The sequence below is a fragment of the Cucurbita maxima genome, unplaced genomic scaffold (assembly GCF_002738345.1).
Source record: "Cucurbita maxima cultivar Rimu unplaced genomic scaffold, Cmax_1.0 Cma_Scf00007, whole genome shotgun sequence".
NCBI classification, from domain to species: domain Eukaryota; kingdom Viridiplantae; phylum Streptophyta; class Magnoliopsida; order Cucurbitales; family Cucurbitaceae; genus Cucurbita; species Cucurbita maxima.
In genome coordinates, this window is record NW_019272023.1 from 285629 (window position 1) to 306465 (window position 20837).

The 20837-nt window shown below is 36.1% G+C and overlaps 5 protein-coding genes across 21 annotated transcripts; 2 read left to right on the forward strand and 3 right to left on the reverse strand.

The window, feature by feature from the left end:
• Window positions 1–794: 794 nt before the first annotated feature.
• LOC111482403 (dnaJ homolog subfamily B member 1-like) lies at window positions 795–3285 on the reverse strand. Its single transcript, XM_023128158.1, has 3 exons — window positions 3061–3285; window positions 2486–2901; window positions 795–1615 (listed from the first exon to the last, which is right to left on the reverse strand). Exons 1-3 carry the CDS (start codon window positions 3223–3225, stop codon window positions 1174–1176), a joined length of 1023 nt encoding a protein of 340 aa, XP_022983926.1. The 5' UTR covers window positions 3226–3285; the 3' UTR covers window positions 795–1173.
• Window positions 3286–3524: 239 nt separating this feature from the next.
• On the forward strand, window positions 3525–7492 carry LOC111481530 (rhodanese-like domain-containing protein 10). 15 transcript variants are annotated; one of them, XM_023126992.1, is made up of 8 exons: window positions 3525–3857; window positions 3940–3999; window positions 4197–4324; window positions 4429–4538; window positions 4621–4699; window positions 4832–5256; window positions 5348–6410; window positions 7174–7492. In XM_023126992.1, the coding sequence occupies exons 7-8, from the start codon at window positions 5965–5967 to the stop codon at window positions 7373–7375; spliced, it is 648 nt and encodes a 215-aa protein (XP_022982760.1). In that variant the 5' UTR covers window positions 3525–3857; window positions 3940–3999; window positions 4197–4324; window positions 4429–4538; window positions 4621–4699; window positions 4832–5256; window positions 5348–5964; the 3' UTR covers window positions 7376–7492. The 15 variants fall into 15 exon arrangements, 13 of the variants coding, with proteins under 13 accessions (XP_022982760.1, XP_022982761.1, XP_022982767.1 ...); XM_023126993.1 differs by having other exon boundaries at window positions 3525–3862; window positions 4832–6410; XM_023126999.1 differs by having other exon boundaries at window positions 3525–3862; window positions 4223–4324; window positions 4832–6410.
• LOC111481529 (probable pyridoxal 5'-phosphate synthase subunit PDX1) lies at window positions 7485–8791 on the reverse strand. Its single transcript, XM_023126987.1, has one exon. It carries the CDS (start codon window positions 8646–8648, stop codon window positions 7722–7724), a length of 927 nt encoding a protein of 308 aa, XP_022982755.1. The 5' UTR covers window positions 8649–8791; the 3' UTR covers window positions 7485–7721.
• Window positions 8792–11250: 2459 nt separating this feature from the next.
• Window positions 11251–14238, reverse strand: LOC111482210 (GDSL esterase/lipase At2g38180-like). Of its 3 annotated transcripts, none has more exons than XM_023127898.1 (9): window positions 14132–14238; window positions 13896–14026; window positions 13353–13430; window positions 12790–12930; window positions 12638–12714; window positions 12402–12548; window positions 12167–12322; window positions 12004–12017; window positions 11251–11509 (listed from the first exon to the last, which is right to left on the reverse strand). In XM_023127898.1, the coding sequence occupies exons 2-8, from the start codon at window positions 14004–14006 to the stop codon at window positions 12005–12007; spliced, it is 723 nt and encodes a 240-aa protein (XP_022983666.1). In that variant the 5' UTR covers window positions 14007–14026; window positions 14132–14238; the 3' UTR covers window positions 11251–11509; window position 12004. The 3 variants fall into 3 exon arrangements, with proteins under 3 accessions (XP_022983666.1, XP_022983664.1, XP_022983665.1); XM_023127896.1 differs by having other exon boundaries at window positions 12004–12063; XM_023127897.1 differs by lacking the exon at window positions 12004–12017.
• Window positions 14239–15506: 1268 nt separating this feature from the next.
• LOC111482387 (probable envelope ADP,ATP carrier protein, chloroplastic) lies at window positions 15507–19185 on the forward strand. Its single transcript, XM_023128138.1, has 10 exons — window positions 15507–15961; window positions 16292–16348; window positions 16625–16687; window positions 16886–16942; window positions 17020–17103; window positions 17316–17384; window positions 17458–17570; window positions 17706–17875; window positions 18575–18653; window positions 18837–19185. The coding sequence occupies exons 1-10, from the start codon at window positions 15599–15601 to the stop codon at window positions 18949–18951; spliced, it is 1170 nt and encodes a 389-aa protein (XP_022983906.1). The 5' UTR covers window positions 15507–15598; the 3' UTR covers window positions 18952–19185.
• Window positions 19186–20837: the final 1652 nt, after the last annotated feature.

Genomic DNA, 20837 nt, shown 5'->3' on the forward strand with positions numbered 1-20837 from the left:
GAGCCCGCCCTAACATTAATGCTAATATAATATTACATATGGTGAGTTCCACGATTTTAAAATGAATTTCAAAATGTTTCTACAATAGAGAGGGTCTAGTCAGTTTCAAGATTTTAAAATGTTTCTACAATGGAGAGGGTCTAGCCCTATTCCGACCACTGTCTCGCACCATTCATTCGATGACAAATTTTGATATCAGGATTCCTCTTTTCAATCCGGCATGGAATCCTACATTAACCCTAAGATGAAAGATTATAAGCAAATCTTAATTGACCTGTCACACAAAGGAAATTATGGACCAAAACTTAACATGAACAATCACTATAGTTGCCCAACCATGAACATTCCAATTGATTTTTATTTTTTGATTTTTATTTTTATTTTCCAGGCACCTAGAGTGTATGCCCAAGTACAAGACCCAACTTCAATAAAATGGTTTAAACCACAAAGATTTAGATTAAATTACTAATTTAGTTGCAATCTCATCCATTTGATCTCTAAATTTTCAAAAAACATATAATAATTTGGTATCTAATAAGACCTCAAAAAGAAAATATATATATAATAATTTTGTATCTAATAAGACCTCACAATTTCAATTATGTATATAATTTTGTATCCAATAATTCTCAAAATTTTATTTATTTATTAGATATAAATTTAAATTTTATGTGTAACAAAAAAAAAAAAATCTAAATATTTAATTTTATGTGTAATAGGTAAATATTTAAAAGTATCTACCCATAAAAGTTAAAGAAGGAGATAGAGCCAAGTTATACAAATGTTTTAAAATTAAATATAAGAAGGAAAACAAAAGCAGTCCAATAGAAGACAAGAACCAGAAGAAATGATGCAGCTTCTTCCACGTCATGAATGCCTACATCTACTAAATGACAAGGAAGCGATGTGCGTTAGTGGGTGGGTGGGTGGGGGGGGCCTTGCAGGAGACATGTAAGTATATTATAGTTTTCCAGCTACACCACACCACCCACCACCACCAGACATGACAATTGCAATAGTGAAGAAATCAAACATTCATTCAATTTCAAGCTCCTAAACCACCGTCATTCATTTATTAAAGCATGAATTTACTTCTCTTCTTAGATTACCTATAGCAAGGAAAGGAAATGATATATACGACCAGTAGTAGTAGAATGAGTTAGTTACCATCTTTCATGAAGATGTTAGTAACTCATGGATGCCCATTCTTTGCTCTGAAGTCAGTTCCACCGGGAACTTCACGTTGAACTTGATTCTCAAATTCCCATGCCTCGAAGCTTCCTTGGGAATTGGCATTCCTTCTCCGATCACGACTTCTTCATAAGTCGGCCCAACGATTGAATCGATTGGAATCGTTAGATTCCGTCCATCAAGAGTTGTTAGATGCACAGTGTACCCTGTTAGAGCTTCAACCAGAGAGATATCTTGGGTGGTAATAAGATCGTTGCCATCCCTTTTGAAAACTCTATGAGGTATCTCATCAAGGGTAAGAACAAGGTCCGAGGGTATACCTCTTGGTTGCTGATCTCCTAATTCTGGAAAGGTAATTTTAGTTCCCTTCTTCCATCCAGGCTTGATGTCTACTGTCAAGATTTTCTCCACTGTAGTAGGTCTCCTGTACAGAATAGCATCATAAGGTTATAAAAAACACACAAATTTATAACTATGAACATTGAAACCTCCTCCCCAATTGATCCAAAGAGAGTTGACCAAGTTCACACCAATAGGTCTCAAGACAAGAATATACGAGCCCACGAGGAATTTCAGACTTTTCCCAATCCCAAATGGTTCTTTCGTTTTTCACATTTCAAAATGTCCAAAGAACAATGGGGGATTAAGCCAGTAGGCCATGTAGACTTCAAAGAGAAGTCAGGTTTAAATTGAGGAAAGGAGCTTAGCTTGCTTTCTGACCTCCAAGGAGAAAGCAAAGAGTGTTGTTTGTGCTTAACCAAAATTCCATGAAAATTATGAACTGCGGGGCCAGATTCTAGTGAAAATGAAGATTATCTTGAATCTCTACTTCAGCTTTGCAAATGATAGAGCACTGGGAGAGCAGGTTAGCATATGTTGGATACTACCTGGGGTTGTTTTTACTCCCATCAGAAGCTCCCACATGAATTTTTTTTGACTTTCTCGGAGATCTTTCCAAACCCATTTGCACAAGATAGGAAAAAAAATTTCAGACGCTCTTGGAAATATCAAAGAGGAAATGTTTGCAAGGAAAGATAAAACATTAGAAGAGACTTCAATTTTTCATTTTAGGCAAGTAACTCTGTTTTTATCCAATGAATACAAGGAAGTGTGCATGCAAAGTTCTCATATAGATTAACAAGGATAGAAGCCTAATCACGAGAAAACAGATAGAGCATCACAAAAAGTCGATCAACATTTCAGAAAAATATCAAATTCAGGAATTGGGTTTAATTAGATTACAAATAAATGAGAGATCCTAAAAGTCTAACTGAATAAATCTGTAGAGACTAACCCCATATTATCCAAGGCATCCTTAGCAATCTTCATCTTCTTCACACAGCCCATGAAGAGATCTTCTAAACTACACAGCAGAGTTCTCTCTATTGCAGCACCTTTCCTCGTATAACTAGAGGCCCCACCAGCCCCAGGTCTTAGGGAAGCAGATACATTATCACCAAACAAACCCCTTGGAAATCCATAAGCAGCAGCACGAGGGTCACTCATGTGGCTCATCCCTTCAAAGGGGCTCGGAAAACCGAACAATTCCGAAAATAAATCATTGGCACTTCTCGAGTTACGGCAAAACTTAGTCGACGAACCATGGCTAGTATAGCTACTGCAAGAACCATTTGGCAATGGCGTTTGCCCCTTCAAATACTCCTCTCCTAACTGATCATACACAACTCGTCTTTGAGGATCACTCAAAACCTAAGTAGAAACAGAAAGATTAAACGATTCAATTATGCATCTACGCACAGGCTAACATTAAATGGGATCGTGGAATAAAATTCAGATCAATGCGAAATTTCTATAAAAAAAATTCGAGTGGATTGTTACACTACATATCAGAAGAATCGCACATCTTACATCATAAGCCTCCGAAATGTTCTTGAATTTGGCTTCGGCGTCCCTTTTGTTGTTAGGGTTCTTATCTGGATGCCACTTCATGGCGAGCATTCTGTACGCTTTCTTCAAGTCATCGTCATTGGCATTGCGATCAACCTGAAGAATTTTGTAGTAATTAACGCCCATCGTTCCGTCGTCTGGCCAGGAGTTGCAAAGACCTTGAACACAAATTGGACTGTTTACACTTATATAGTGAGTAAAATATATAAGATAGTCCAATTTTTTTGTAGTGTTAAATTATGACGCTATAATTTGAAAGATTCAATTTTATTCTCCAATTATAAAATTTGATAAAATAAAAATGTTACTATTATTAATATAAAAAAAAATAACAATTCAATTAAGAGCTTAAATAAATTATTTAAAAAAGAAAAAATTATCAATAAATTGGAATAAGAGGATGAATATTAATTAAGTTATTTTAAGAAAGGAAAAGTAAGAAGCAGGCGTTCAAGGCGAGCCATGGCGGCAAAATGGAGGTCTGCGCGCCGAGGTCTCTGCAAGTTTGGCGATCTTTGATGGGCTGGCTCTCTTTCATTTCTCCTATAATTGTTCAGATCGTGCATGGTGCTCCTTCTTTGGCTTAGGTTTTGTCCTGCGTTGGTGTTAGATTCCCTCTTCTTGCCTCATCTGCGCCCTCTTTCAAGCCCTTGCCCGATGCTTAGCTTCCTCTTCATCAGTTTTCAGCAAAGAAAGTTGGCTCTCTCAGTGTTGTGGATGATCGTGGAAGTCAAGGTCTCCCTTGGGAAAAGATTACGGTAACGTGCGTCGTGTCTTCTTCTTTCCTTTTATAATTTTGAAGAAATTTTGAGGCTAAATTGACGATTGTGGACATTGTAGAAGTACGAAGATGAGGCAATCTTTGTCGTCGAATTCTTAGATGATAGAGCGTCGGTATCGGTACGTGATTTCCTAGTTTAGATGTTATTTTGAATTGAATTATAAATTCCGTTGGTTATGGACTTCCACCGTATTTCTTTTAGCTATCATTGCTATCTATATTCGGAGACCTGTTGTTAATAAGGTTGGGATCAAACCAAGGTTAGGTTTATGCATTTGCCATGCTAGTGTTTTAAATACTTCAATTGCTCATTCAGGTGGTTCTTAATTTGGATGAAACCAGGGTTTGTGCATATGAAGCATCCAGTTGCCAGCCGTTTCTGGCATTCAAGCAACAGAAGCTGGATTTAATTGGTCCGAGCTGGAATGTGTATCCTCGGACAAGGTACCTCTGGATTTCTCTTTCTAGCTTACAGTCTTTTGAAACTTTCCTTGAAATTTATATTATTCATCAATTAATGTTGGAAGCTCTGTTGACGGAATGTGAAGGAAAACCAAAGATCAGTTATATGACCCTATTCGAACGTCCTGGATTGCATGAGTTCTTGAGCCAGGCTATTGATTTTCCGAACGTATATTACTCACTGCTGGTCTTGAAGGTTTGACATTGATTAATCGGTCTCTTTTGTGACTTTCCCCTTGTTATTCCATTGTCATATGTGGTCTTTTGCAGATGTACAGGATATGCTAGACCGCTGGTGACAGAATGACCGGAGGGAAAATTTAGCCTTCCGACTTATCGGCCATCAACAGGTAGCGTGTAAGTATTTCTTCTAATTAGCAGGAATAATATTTTTAGCGTAAAATAATTTACCTATATTGAGTTCAGTGTCTGAGATTTCTCTTTGCCTGGAGTACAACTCAATTAAGGAAATATTTCCCTTGATGACAGATTTTGTGTAAAGGTTTTGTCCATGATTTTGGCTTTTACTTATCAGAAGATGATGTTGAATTGAAGACTTCATATTTAGATTCTAAATTTGTTGATTCTTGGCAGCATCTTTTCATCCGTTCCCTTCAATGCCATACTTCGATTCTAAGTTTCTACTTCTGTTCTGGCTGTTAAATATAGAGCTGGGATATGGAAATGAAGATTATCAATTCAGAATTTTTAGGGTTCTTTTTTTTTTTTTTTAATTGTAAAAGGTGTCTTTAAATTGCGGAGAATACAGAGAACATGTAGAAAACCTATCATTTATGCAAAGAAATCTCTTACAAATTGTTACTATTGACAACGACCCTTTTAGCTTCTTGCTGCTACCATTGAATGGAATCCCATGCCTTCCATTATCTCCAGCATAGCCTTCTGATAATCAGGTTGAAACTTCTCTTCTAATAATGGTTTTTTCAAACGGAATTACGGATGCTCCATTCTATTAGATACACACTTATCCTTTGCTCTGTTCAGTGCCTTCTTCACCTTTTAGAGGTCTTCCTGTTGGTGACCCTTCAACACTTCCTCCCTCTCTTCAAACACCTGGCCCTGGGAAAAGACGTCAAACCCATTCTGTATGAAAATTTTCACATGCCTGAATGGTTTCAGATTCATGGATATCCTTTAGCACAAGATTTACGAGACGGATAGTAGCTAGCATGTCCGAGTGGATCATGCTATGAAGTCAGTCTGCACAATCTTTCCACTTGGAGCTTTAGTAGATGAAGTAAGAAGAAATTCATGAGATCTGTCCACATTGTATGTTATTTCCATCTTAGGTTGAAATAAGGTCCTTCGCAAATTGAATACCATATTCCTGTTTACTTAGTTTATTTTAGTATATAGTCCAACAAAAATTACAAGTCCTGTTATCTGGGCAAACAAATGGTCATTGCATGAACTCCAGTGGGCTGATTCGTGGAAAGGAAAAGGCCCATAAAAGGTTCTCAAGGAGGAAAATAAGGGCCTGTTTGTTTGGCATCTTTTTGAACAGAACGGAAGTGACAGCGATGGCACGTTTTGAGTAGCAACAGAGAAGTTGCCATTTGGCATTGGATAAGTTGAGACTTGAGACCGTAAGGAGTGAAGCGATGGCGGTACAGCTCACTCATCTTTACGGTACACCCATAAGGCAACGACCAACGTCGCCGCTCACCGGGCGGAGGACCGCCATATCTCAGGTGAGAGCCGTCGCCGAAAATGCTCAGGAGCTCCTGAAGTCCGGCGAGGTTCAGGCAATTAGGCCAAAGGAAGCAGTGACGACCATAGATTCGGAGGGGTTTAGACTTTTGGACATAAGACCGGCATGGGAGTGGGAGAAAGCTAGAGTGAGAGGGTCAGTGCATGTGCCGCTGTTTGTGAAGGACGAGGATAATGGTCCTATTGGTCTTTTGAAGAAATGGGTGCATTTTGGCTACATTGGACTTTGGACTGGCCAATACCTGACGACCTTGAATCCTGATTTTATTCGTGAAGTGGAGGCGGCTGTTCCTGATAAGAACGCCAAGCTCCTTGTGGCTTGTGGCGAAGGGCTAAGGTGAGATTTTTAGTTTTTGCAATTCAATCCACTCTTAGTGGCTGATTTCTTGTGGCTGCAGGCTGCCAACGTTTCTTCGGCTAATTCCTTAGAACTTCAGTTTTGGAAGAAACGAACACTAAGGATTGGTAATTTTGTGCCATTAGATACAGAGAAAAACTAGGAAATTGTTATTTGATCAATATATTTATTTCTTACTTTTTAGCTCCTACATAGTCAATAGTGGTGGTCACATTAAATAATTTCTTTTTTCGTTTTAAGATAACCCTCAGTGTAGAAATACTTTTTGCTTTTAGTGAATTTGCAGAATAAGGTACTCTTTAGACTTACCTTTGGCATAAAGAAAGGTTACTTTTTAAAATATAAAGTTGAATAAGAATTTTGGATAAAACGCCATTTTGTCTTTGGCGTCTTATCATACAAGCTTTAATGTGTATCTTTAGTACATGAACTTCATAAGAATCTAAGTTGTTTGAAGTTTAAATTTTTGTTTAATTGTTCTTAAACTTCTAATTTTGTATATTTCAACTTCATTTGAAGTATTCAATTGAACACTAGTTGAAGCGATAGAATATCTACATACATGTTTGGATGTTTATGTATCAAACTTATAATTTAACCTAAGATCTCTGTAATACCGTAATGCAAGGATTGGAAAGTATAATGTCTATATAGCCCTTCCTGCCCACTGCACATTTTCACAGAGTATAAACACAATATGTAAATATTTAACCTTAGGGTGAATTCTTGTCTTCTTGGTCAGGTCTTTGGTCGCAGTGGTGAAGTTATACAAAGAAGGATACAAGAACTTAGGGTGGCTGGCTGGAGGCTTCAATCGTGCCAATGAGAGCGACTTCCCGGCCGTCGAAGGGCCGGAGAAACTACAATACGCAACAATCGGAGGAGTTTCTTACTACTTCCTCCAATTGCTTATCCTCTTGCAAGCGGTGGGTAAGAACAGCTGAGACCATCCATATTCGCTTCTAATTCCTTTTTTTTGTACAATTTCTCAATTACATTGTTCTGAATCGAAGCTAAATAGCTTGAAGCAAGTTGAAGGAATGCATGTAGGGATTGTTGTTATAATCTTGAGAAATCCAATACATTCAAAGGTGTAAAAAATCCATAAATGAAACACAGAGGATTGTTGAAGTAACATTATAACTGAAGATGTTCTAGAAGGAATAAAGAGGGGATTTGAAAGCAATTCAATCCAACAGGAAATCGAAGTCCTTATAGCTATTAGTCGTAAATTGCTAGAAACTATAAGTTCCCAGATCCAACACACACAGAATCCCCGGAGAAGATAACCTACTCCGATCTACTGGCGAACCTTTCAACCTTGTCGTTCAAGTTCAGCCCGACCATTGCCTCGCCGAGCCCACAGCTCACTTCCGCCAGCACCTCTGGATCGTTGTAATGAGTAACGGCCTGGACAATCGCTCTGGCTCGTTTCGCTGGGTCGCCGCTCTTGAACACACCGGACCCGACGAACACGCCGTCACAACCGAGCTGCATCATCAACGCTGCATCGGCTGGCGTTGCTACACCACCGGCGGCAAATTGAACTACCGGGAGCCTCCCAAGCTGCTTCGTCTGCAGCACCAAATCGTACGGCGCAGCAAGCTTCTTGGCGAACGTGAAGACCTCATCGTCATCCATGTTCCTCAGCAGCCTGATATCCCCCATCACGGACCGCACGTGGCGCACCGCCTCAATGATATTGCCGGTGCCGGCCTCGCCCTTGGTTCTGATCATCGCCGCACCTTCGCGAATGCGCCGCAGCGCCTCGCCAAGGTTGCGGCAGCCGCAGACGAAGGGAATGCGGAAATTGTGCTTGTTGATGTGGTTTTCTTCATCGGCGAGAGTAAGCACCTCGCTCTCATCCACGTAGTCGATACCAATGGCCTCCAGAATTTGTGCTTCAACGAAATGACCGATTCGAGCCTTCGCCATGACCGGAATCGTGACGGCTTGTTTGATTTCCTTAATGAGTTGAGGGTCGCTCATTCTGGCGACGCCGCCTTGGGCTCGGATGTCAGCGGGGACTCGTTCAAGGGCCATGACGGCGCAGGCTCCGGCCTCTTCAGCAACGCGAGCCTGCTCGGCGTTGACGACGTCCATAATGACGCCGCCGCGGAGCATTTGAGCCAATCCGACTTTCACGGAGAAGGGGGATTGCTTTGTCTCGGTGAGAGCTCCGTTCCCGTACACAGCTACAACTCCAGATCCTGCCATTTTCGCCGGGAAATGAAACTACAGGGAAACACTGAAGACCGGAATTAGGAAAATCCGCAGTAAGGCGTCGTATAAGAAAGCGAGAAAGAAGGGTGAGGATTCAGGAAATGACGAGAAACTGAGGCAGAGAAAGCTGCTTTAAGTAATGGTTGTTCTGGAATGATCTTATCGAGATGCGTAGACCATACGTCGAGCCTACGCGCGTGGAATATATGGAAATGGGGTCCACAGAGTCGTCGATATTTGAAAAAAAAAGTATTCGAATCCAACGGTTGTAAACAAGAGATCGGGAGCGTTAGAGTGCAGGTGGCTTCCATGTTTATCAGCTGTAATTGAAGCCACGGATTTTGATTGCATGAAGGCCTCGGTTTTCGCACTCTGAAGGTCCATACGTGGGAACCGATTGTTCGCTTTTTCCTTTCATCTTTTTATTTTTCTTTAACTACATAAATTCGATAATTTTATAACGAAAATATCTATGAAAGTAATTCCCGCTCAATGAATCATCCATGAGAAGAGAAAAAAAATCTATTTTTTCATCCAATTATATAGGGTGTTTTGAAAAAAATTTCTTGTTTAAAAATAAAATACCTATTTGAAAAATACTTTGCTTTAAAATCTATTTGAAGTATTGGTATAATTAAATTGATCAATGTAAGAATTATTTGAGGATCACAATTTTCATACATACTTCCAACTTTTAGTGTTTTGGTTGTCTACAATAAATAGAAAACCAAAAAGGAATTACAACACATTTTTCATGTTTACTGGTTTTCTTTATTTTGGCTTTATTCTCATTCTTTAGTTTCTTCCTCCCTTTTGTTGTTTTTTTTTTTTTTTTTTTTTTTCCAACTCAAATAACAATGAGCAACAGTTAAAATATATATATATATATATATATGAATTCATAACTACAAAAAAAATCAATTATATAATGAATATTTCAAAAGGGTAGATTATGATTAGATAAAAAATAATCTTATAATTTTATGGAGTAAACAAAATTACATAGGTTAGATATTGAACATTTTTCAGTCACCATTTTTATAAGCCTTAAAGTTCAAAATTTAAATTCGTACCTAAAATTTAAGCAGAGTCCCACATTTCAATTTTTCTTTAACCAGTTTTTTTTTTTTTTTTTAATTTTTATTTTTGCCAATTTAGGACCATTCTACTCCCCTATTATTTTTATTTTTTAAAAAAAACTTGAGATGTTTACTTTTGAAATTAATAGTAACAATTTAAATAAACTTTTTTTTCGAAGATTTAAATATAAACACATAATTGATAATCAACTCCACAGGTGTCAATAAGAATTTATTACTCATATATATTCTACTTTTTACAACTAAGAAGAAAGAAACAAGATGAGATAGAACATACTTTTATTTATTTTTTAAATAAAATAGCCATTAAAATTTTAACTTTTGCTTTAAGAATTTCTTCAAACAGGTAAGTATCAAACTCGAGACAATAATTTTTTATTTAAAATAATTTAGCTTTTTTAGAAATAAGAATAAATAAGTTTTTTCTTTTAGAAGTTAATTATTTATATACAATCAGGATACGACCAAATAAGTCTTTTTTTTTTTTTTTTTAATTTGGAATTCACGAAAACAACTTTAAAAAGGAAACAAAATAATGCCTAATTTTGTGTTAATTGGTCGTCCAAGTAAAATAATGTATTATATTAAATACAATTTGTACTAAAAAAAAAGAATTTAATTGAAGAGAAAGGAAATTGAATTATTAAAAAATGAATATTATTGGTTGGGATGAAGCAAATGCACCGTGCCTCTCATTCCCAATCTTCCATGACCCTCTTTCCTCTCCACAATGAGAAAAAGAGTGTGAGAGAGAGAGAGAGAGAGACGTGTTCCACTTGTTTTTCACTCCATCCTTTTATTTTTGTATTTATTATTGTTTTTTTAAGATTCTTTTTGTTTTGTTTCTTATTAAATTAAATTACAAATAAAATCTATAAAATTTTAAGTCCAGATAAATAGGTCGGTCGTGTAACTTTAATATATGTGTCTAATATATTTTTAATTTATTTAACAAATAAAATATTCTAAACCTTCAACTTTTAATTTAATAATTTTATAGATAAAAAAAAGTTAAAAGTTTAATAGTCTATTACAAATTAATAGAAAACTAAATAATTGTAATTTATTATTATTATTATTATTATTGATGTTGTTGATTTAAGTCCCAATGCCATCAATTACGTCAAACTCCCTCTGTTTCTACTTTGCTTTATTTATTTATTTAAGTCTAATTTTGATTGGTCGTACAATGGAGTCAAAATTATGAAATTAAATATGTATTGTTAATTCCTAGCGTTAAAAGAGGGGGAAAGATGCTATCCGAATACAATTTCTCTTCATATTATTTAATTGTGTTTTCAATATTCCTTAAGATAAACGTTGGATCTAAATTAATTATTCACTAACCTCTGGAGACGAATTAATTAAACTTAATTCAGTGGATCAATACATAGCCTAAACAGTTAATAAACATAATACCTAACTAGATATGTTTAAACTTTAAACCTGTACTAATAAAATTTTAAAATTTAAAATTAAAATCAGCTTCACACGAATTAATGGTTTACGAGCTAATAATTTATTTATTTAGCTATGTTCTGACACACAAGACACGCACACAAACAGCATATACCTATTTAATAAGGTTTATTTATTTATTAGAAAAGGAATAAATCTCAAATGCTACACATGATGGGCTACTTTGATCGATAAAGAAGCCCATTGATCTGTAGGAGTGGGCTGAGCCCAATGAATGAGCCCATCACTGTGTCGGACTCCAAAAGTTGCAGTCAAGGACTTTTCTTCTTTTTGGGCCTGCATTTACACGTTATCATTTCAACCGTAGTGAGTTAGTTTTAAATTATATATTTAAATGGGATAGATTTTCAATTAATTAATTGAGTTTCAAATTTTAAAATTTCTAATTATACTTATTTAGTCTATAATATATTTATATTTATTTCTTATTTTAATTAAAAATAAATCTATTAAATATAAATTTTAATTTTATATCTAACCAATTACACGGATAATTATTATTCCAATGACGGTATGGAACTAAAAGATTTTTATTTTATTTTAATTTTTGTTAGCATTTTCATCAAATATATTTTATATCTTTGCCTGTTTCTAAGAGATTTCACTTCTTAAAACCTAATATAAACCAAATATTAAAATATTAGTATTTTATATTATTTTAACTATTTCATATAAAATTTTGTTATTTTTATTACTCTAACTAAATTCCAAGGAATATTTATTATTTTGATTATTTATAAATAATAAAAAAATCAAATGACAATTCCAACCTTAATCCATATGCCTACGTTTGCAAGGGAGATGTGAGAGATCCATTCCCATTCGCACAGCCGAGAGTCAATACATGCAAAAACATTTAATCGTGGACTTTAATAAATGAAAATAATAATAATAATAATCCACTTCGTATGATGTAAACGAAGAATCGATTACCATTGCCTTGCAGGGCTGGATGGCTTAGTTGGACTACCAAATTCAATAGGCAATTCTTTCCAGTGCAAACTTGGTTCCCAGTCTGCCTCTTCCAAAACCTTACAAATTTCCTCTGCAACTATCTGGCTCCCTTCTGCTGTTAAATGAATTCCATCCCTGAAATAACCACAAACAACTGATTCAATCCATTCAAAAAGGATCAAAGATGATCCTCCTCTATGAACTAACTACTAACGTGAAGCAAGAAGTGAGCCAGTCATCTCTCTTTTGAATTGCACTCCACACATCTATGCATTTCACGTCAATCTTCTTGCAAAGTTCTTTACAAGCCTCCGCGTATTTACGACATGATTCAAGAGTTCGACATTTGGCATGTTCCTCGCTGGATCAATCAGGACATAAAATGAGGCATTGGGGTTTAAAAAGCGAGCATGTTCATAACAAAATATGCGTATATCAATATGAGCACACCTCAGTTTTTCTTTAATTAGAGCATAGCTCACGGGCGGAGCTGTGAGGAAGATGACTCGGGTTTTCTCTGAGAGGCTCTGACAAATGTTTTAGACGAATAAGCAGAGGAAAAAATCGATTGATGCAAGATTAAGAGTATATTAACAGTTCACCTTGAGATGAATGCCTATCTTCTTCATGTTCTCTACGTATTCAGGAAGTGGCACCAAAGTCTTCTGGGAAGAAGGGAAAGGAAGCACTGCATCATTGCCACCAAAGTAGACTATCACCAATGAAGGTTGAATGGCACTGTCCTGAGAGGCAACATATCTTTAAAACATTAGCTTCAAAATATCCACTCAATTGAACAAAAACATGATATTTAGTAAAAGTTGAAACATGTTTTATTGAGAATGTTTACATAAAACACTTCGACAAGAACTTATGATTTTACGGTTTGATTTAACATGGTATCGGAGCAGAAAGACCGACCCAAAACACAATTAATACAAACAGTCGCTAGCAGGATCTGGTGCTAATTTTCAGAGCCATGAAGGGGCTTCATGCTGTCTTCACAGAACCACACTATTCATTGGTAAACATGAACTACTACTGTTCAAGAAGACTGTCAGAGATAGCAAATTTTGGTTTCAAGACATTTTGCAAAAGGCCAATTCAATTATCTTACTGTTTTTTTCAATCCTTGAACTAAAGTTTCAGCAACACAGCAATGTACCTTTGGAAAGACATGATGCAAAACCTGTAGAGCCTGCCTAGAATTCCAACCACTATAGCCGCGTAGCAAGATATCTGCCTGTGGAGTTGCAGAGAAACTTAATCAGGAGACCAACAAAGGTATGAGATCTACAAATTGAGCTCTCAGAACGGATCAAAATCTCATCAAACGAAAGAAGGAAATAGTTAGAAATCCGCGAGGACTTTCCAAACCATTCAAGGGAAGCCAACGGTGAGAACATGCCAAGGAAAGTCATCACGCATGTTTTAGAACAAAAATCAATTATAGTCCATTTTGAACCTGTAATTTTTAAATAGTAGCCATTCTGGTCTATTGTTCGCAAAAAATTATCCGCAACATGACAACAAGCATGCCAAATTTCAAGAGTTACGTTCAGGAGGTGAATACTACTCCTCAACTATGCCATTTTCGATAGTCAAACTTCATTGGAACCAAAAGAAACCAGCAAGAATAAACATAAAAACATGAAACGAAGCGGAAACGAGAAAGAACCAGAATTCTCCAGAGAGACTAAGAACATACCCTGCGGGAGTACAAATCGGCAATAATAGAACCCCATCCGCCATTGCTAAAGCTCAATTGAACTATGGAAGAACCAAATAGCACAAAAAGAGGTCTCGCAGGCCCAACCATTTTCGCTAATCCAGACCAGACTGAAGCAAACGACAACTACAAATTAAGCATAAAGCAAAACGAACTGTAATTCTATATAGAAATATAGGCCTGATTAAAGAGATTGCAGAGCAGAGAAATCGAACCACGTACAATTATTGATCTGACTCCGGAGATACGACTTCCTATATCGCTGCAGAAGAACAGTCTCTCACAATTTAATTCTCCGTCTCATGGACCTTAGACAGATCCCCCACCCATTTTATAGGGAAAATTATTCATCTAACCGCCCATTATAAGAAATTTTGGGAGGGTTAAGAAAAATATGTAGTGTTATCTTCTAAAAAAACAATTATCACTTTTTAAAATTTAGTAATTAACAGACAGGAATATTAACATTTATATACTAATTTATAATTTAGCCAGATTTCAAATACTTTTTTATCCTTATTCGTGATTTCAAATTTTAAACATTTACTTATAAGGTTTGAATTAAAAAAAAAAAAAAAAAAACACACATAAAATAATTTTAGATTGTAAAATTATATTAAATACCAAAAACAATAACATTTTAAAAGTTTAAGAAATGAACCAAAAGTGGGAATGCCAACCACATGGGAAAAAGAACGACATCAATTCCTGAAAAGACGTGTGGTTTCCTTTTAACCTTTTTAATCGCAGGAAATTTGTGACCATACATTCCCAAAATAAAAACAAAACCATCAAATTTCTAAAATAGTCACGCCTATCAAATTAACCATATTATATGATCTATTGTTTCATTAATTCAGACCAGGAAAACATAATTTAATTTGATATCGAATTTATTTATCGATTTAATTGTTCGTATATCAAATAGATAGGTTCAAATTACAAAGTGTTAGTACTAAATTTGTATACATTATGTACTTGTAAAGTTCGTAGCTGCCGTGGTTGGAGGTTGAAGCTTCAACGTGGTCCGTTGCTAAACTTGGGAGTGATATCAGCGGCAGCGAGTGAAACATGGTTGACATTCAAGGAATCAAGAAAAAGGAACTGCATACTGCATGGGACACAGACGACAAGTGTTTGGATGTCTGGATCTCGGTTCCAGTGTAATGGAAGTGGAAGACCAAATACTTTAAATATGTTCATGTTCTGATTTCATTCCTTTTAATTAATTTTTTTATATATTAAACTTGCCTCCTTATTATTATTATTATTATTATTATTATTATTTGTTCACTAGTATTATATTAAATAGGGCTTTAAAATAATGAACAGAAAAGAAAAACAAAAAACCAGTATTGTTCGAATAATTCGTGTCGAACTAAAAGAAAAATATATTGGGCCGTGACAGAAGCAAAACTGGGCCAGAGAAATAGAAATTTTGGGCCGAAGCCCAACAAGCTCCCGAACGTACGCCGTCAACAAAAATATCTTGCTGCACATTGGGACCCACCTGCCAGCTGTCGACTTCCGATTCGGAAGTTTAGGCATTGTTAAAATGTATCTGCTTCTATTCGTTTGGTCTATTGGTGTTTCATCATTTCCGTGTCTCTGGTTAGTGGTTACTCTGGCTTTCCTGCCTATCTCCCGGGCTCGTAAGCTCTACAGAATTGGTTTCTTTCAGGATGCGGGAAGAAAAGAAGCCAGTAATTGTGTGGCGGAATATTGGACAGCTTGAAGCTTCTGATCGTCGAAGCTTCAGCACTACCGACTGTCAGCCACTGTGGAATAGCAACAAGCGATTTGGCGCCAGTGGTGGCAGTGGTAGTGATGGCAATGGTAGTAGCTTTACATTTGCCGGCATTACTGTTGTGGAAAAGAGAAACCGGAAGGAGTTCGCGCCGACGCCGGCTCAGCTGCTCAAGCATCCACTGTCAGTTCTAGCCTTGGTGCACAGAGAAGCAACGCTCTTCGTCGCTGCCGCCGTATCGGGTGCGGTCGCTAAGACTGCGACAGCTCCTCTAGAGAGAATCAAGCTTCTTATGCAGGTTATAGCCTCGCTGTTCGTCTCCAGCAACTTCGCTTTTTCGTCAATTGAATTGGATTCATATCGCAAAGTAGCATTTCTTTAGCTATGTTTTACGGCAACAGTCTCTATTTTATTTGTAGAATTTAAACGCGGAAATCTCTTAGATAACCTCTATTGTACGGCCACTGCTATTTTAGTTTTCGGTGCTCTTGTAGGCATCTATAAGTTCATTTTAGGATGAATGCATAGAAATTCGGATCTCCTTACGTGTCTTAAGCATACACTGTATTAAGAGAGGTCTCGCTAATTCATCTAACTTGTTTTGTACTCTGAATTCGCTTGTTTGCAGACTCATGGAGCAAGAATTGCGCAAGAAGGAGCTAAGAAGTCGATTGGTTTTATCGAGGTATGATAAGAAGCACCTTAATTGGCACTTCAACGTCTATTTATTTATTTATTTGCGTTGATGATTCTTGGTGCCACATCAATATGTCAAGGTGTTAGCAAATTGTTTTTGTATATTTTTAACATCTTCAATGTTTTCTTAGCTACTCTCCATTGAAGATAGACAGATTAGAGCGTCATTTAATTGCTAAATCTTCATGGTTTTTAACGTATTAGTATCAACTCTAAAGGACACTGCTATCTGTGTTGATTGGTGGTTTGCCTGGACGAATTGCAGGCAGTGGCAACCATAATAAAGGTGGAAGGAGTTAGAGGGCTTTGGAAAGGCAACTTTCCTCAGGTTGTTGCTTTCAGTTAATTTTTTTTATTAATATTATTCTTTTAGTGTTGTCGGTGAGTTTTATGAGCTCTAGAACAATTATACCTTTGGACATTATTAACGTCCAAACATAATCTTGCTTTCCTGATGTATTGCTGATTTGTTAGTTTAACCTTCTGAAACGCAATACCTGGTTATGGTTTGCCTTCTATGTTCCAGGTTATACGCATCATACCATATAGTGCTATCCAACTCTTTGCGTATGAAAACTTTAAGGTAAAGTTTGTATTTCAAGATGAATCTTAAACAGAAATCAAATATGGTGAAACTGTCATATATACCAGAATTTATAGAACTTTTTCAGGGGAGAAGATGACAAACTTTCTGTGATTGGAAGACTTGCTGCTGGTGCTTGTGCTGGCATGACATCCACCTTCGTAAGCATGGCATATCTTGTTTGTTAATTGTTCGTTTTCATTGTTTTATTTTTCGAGGCTGCAACTTCCATACTCTTCTTCAATTAAATATCTTCCTTGAAGATTTTCAGATTAAAAAGAAGATGAGGAAATAAATCAGATTATGACTTTTCAATTTTGGCTTCCTGACTGGCCTTTCTTGTGTGCATTATTAATCCATCTTATCTTCATAGCTGACATATCCATTAGATGTTTTGAGGTTACGCATGGCAGTTGACCCTGGGTTTCGAACGGCATCTGAGGTTGCTTGACTTGCCCTTATATATATATGAAAAATTCTTCATATGTAAATTATGGATAATTTTTGGCTTCTAGATAGCCTTGAGTATGCTACGAGAGGAAGGCATTACATCCTACTACAGTGGTCTTGGACCATCCCTTTTTGGCATAGCTCCTTACATTGCCGTGAACTTTTGCATTTTTGACTTGTAGGCGCTCATTAGTTCTTTCTTGTATTACATTCAATGAAAATAAGATCTTGCTCTTTAATGATATAAAAGACACTTGTCGTCTTATCAACCCTCAGATGTGAAGGTTTTCGTCGTGGTTTTTGTGTACAACAGGGTAAAAAAATCTTTTCCAGAAGAAGCTCAAAGGAGAACTCAAACATCTTTATTCACAGCCTTGCTTTCAGCATCCCTAGCCACACTCATGTGTTATCCTTTGGATACTGTGAGAAGACAGATGCAAATGAAGGGTACACCTTACAACACAGTTTTAGATGCTTTTGCAGGTAATTTAGTATTAGTTCCTTTTAAGTTTGAAGTAAAATTAACGGTAGTGTAACGACCCAGATCCACCTCTAGCAGATATTGTCTTGTTTGGGCTTTTCTTTCGAACTTCCCTTCAAGACTTTAAAACGCGTGTGCTAGGGGAAGGTTTCCACACCCTTATGAAGGGTGTTTTGTCCTCCTCCCCAGTCAATGTGGGACATCACAATCCATCCCCTTCAGGGTCCAGTGTCCTCGCTGGCACTCGTTCATTTCTCCAATCGATGTAAGCTGCCATCAAATCCACCCTCTTTGGGCACAGCGTCCTTACTGGCACACCACCTCGTGTCTAGCCCCTTCGGGGAACAGCCTCATCGCTGGCATATGGTTCGATGTCTGGATCTAATACTATTTGTAACAACCTAGATCCACCGTTAGCAGATATTGTCCTCTTTGGGCTTTTCCTTTCGAGCTTCCCTTCAAGGCTTTAAAACACGTCTGCTAGGAGAAAGTTTCCACACCTTTATTATTAAGGGTGTTTTGTTCTCCTCCCAAACCAACCTACGAGATAGGTAATGACCATAATTATTATTAGGAGTGAAATCTGGGAATGCTTGGAGACTAAAACGCTCTGACATACAAAATTTATTTGCTTGTTCAATGTCCTTGTTGAGTTGTAGTTTAGGAATCATTGCCTCAATCTGAATTGATGTTTGATGCAGGTATATGGGCTGGTGATGGATTTATTGGATTTTACAGGGGTTTACTGCCCAACTTCCTGAAGAATTTACCTAGCAGCAGGTTTATTTCATATCCGAATCACCCAGAGAATTTCCCTTTATTTTTTTCTTTTTTATTTATTACTTATTTTTTCTTTTGTTGTTGAATATTTTAACTAACCTTAAAATTCTCAGCACCCTTTCTTCCACTAAATTGTTTCCACTCTTGTTCTTGGGTTACCTCCATTCCTTTCTTTTACTGCAGCATCAAGCTTACCACATATGACTTTGTCAAGCGTCTTGTTGAGACCAGTGAAAATGAGTACCAGAGAATCATCGAGGAAAATCGTGAAGAGCATAATCAGAAATTCAGTGATTAAGTTTTCCCGAATATCTGTTCTTACCGTATGATTCTTCGCCATCCTTACCCGTCGAGTTTATGCTGCGGTTCAATGGAAAGTCAAAGCTAGGTATGGTTTTTTGGGTTTTGTAATTGCTAAATAGAGATATTGTATCATAGTTCAACCATTGCAGAGTGGGATCTTTGGAATGACAATCCTTTGGATACCAAACAAAAGCATGCTCCTGCTTCAAAAGAATTCAGGTTTTTGTTAGGATACCAATTACATGGAACAACAATATAACTGGATTGAAACATCAAAAAGAGATTAGGATATTAATTAGCATTTTGGGAGAGCTCCCATGATATATCTATTGAGGATGGTTGGGAGAGAGTCTCACATCGGCTAACTAAAGAATTGATCATGAATTTATAAACAAGGAATACATCTTGATTGATATGAAAACTTTTAGGAGAATCAGAGCCATGAGAGCTTATACTTAAAATAGACGATATCATACAATTGCGAAGAGTATGATTTCTAACCCTATCCACTTTGGACAGAGTTTCCAAAAGTTATGCCATTAAATCCCCTTTCTTTTTAATCACCCCACCATAATAAACTACCAAGTAATTACAATTATGCTACTAATAATGTTCCTAATATAACCCTTGATATCCTTTAAACTTTCTAGCTCCTTATGGTAGAATAGATTTTGGACTTTTAAAAGTGTCCAACAAGCTTTTGAATCTTTTATTTTATGTTTATTAGGGAAACTTTCAATTACACGTATGAGATCTGGTAGAGAATAGTTAACCCAGGAGTTCCTCCAAATCTCTTCTAGCTGACTCTTGTTATTTCGCTATTAAACTTTGTATGCCCGATTGCTTGGTTTCTCTATGACAACTATGCACAGTGGTTGCTTTTGAAACTTGAAGAACAATAATTGTTGTGATCGTAAAATGAAAGCAAAGCTGCCGTAGATTCTGCTAGATTGGATCACTTATTTTTTCTTTGTTGTGGAGAATCCATATTTAACGTGTGCTTGCTGTTTTACTTTTTTTAATCCATATAAAGCAATGATTATTGGAGGCTACTAAAGGCCGGACCCTCAATAATTTTACTTCTCATTCATTGATCTTCACAGACAAGAGAGGTCTACCATTTTGTTGGGCAGAATCCCTGAAAATGTAGGAGATTGTACTAGTGTTTACTTACCATTTAATTTACTTGGTTTGAAACATTTTGAAAATATTTTAGGATCTTCATCCTAACTTTTCATTAGGTTATGATAAAACGATATCATCTTTTGATTTATTTCTTGTCTGAGTTTGTATTTAGTTGATTTAACTTAGTTGGATAGCTATTTGATTTTTCTTTTTAACCACTTAAAGTGTTTACTTGTTTTACTCTATTTTTATAAATGTTTGTAAAATCTAATCTTAGGTTTTGAAAGTTTTAAAAATTTAGATTTTATTTTGATGATTATTTAGTTTTTGAAAATAGTGATTATTTTTTTTCACTTTTTATTTTACATTGTTCATCTTTCCTAGTGTATATTTGAATTCTGAAGTTGAATTCAAAAAGCAAAAACGAGTGTTTTAAAACTTTTTTTTTTTTTTTTTTTTTTTTTTTTTTTTTTTTTTTTTTTTTTTTTTTTTTTTTTTTTTTTTTTTTTTAATTTTCAAAACTTTACATGAATTTTGAAATCATTGTTAGAAAGTACTGGTCAAACAAAGAAATTCTATTTATAGGCTTATTTTTGAAAAAAAAAAACTAATTAGTTAAAACAAAAAATCTTTTTTTTTTTATTCTGAAAAAAAAAAAAACCATTTTGGTGGTTAAAACTTTCAAAAAACATATTCTAATGTTCTTTTTACATTATAAGAATAACTATTTTGTTGTTACGTCATCTATACTATATT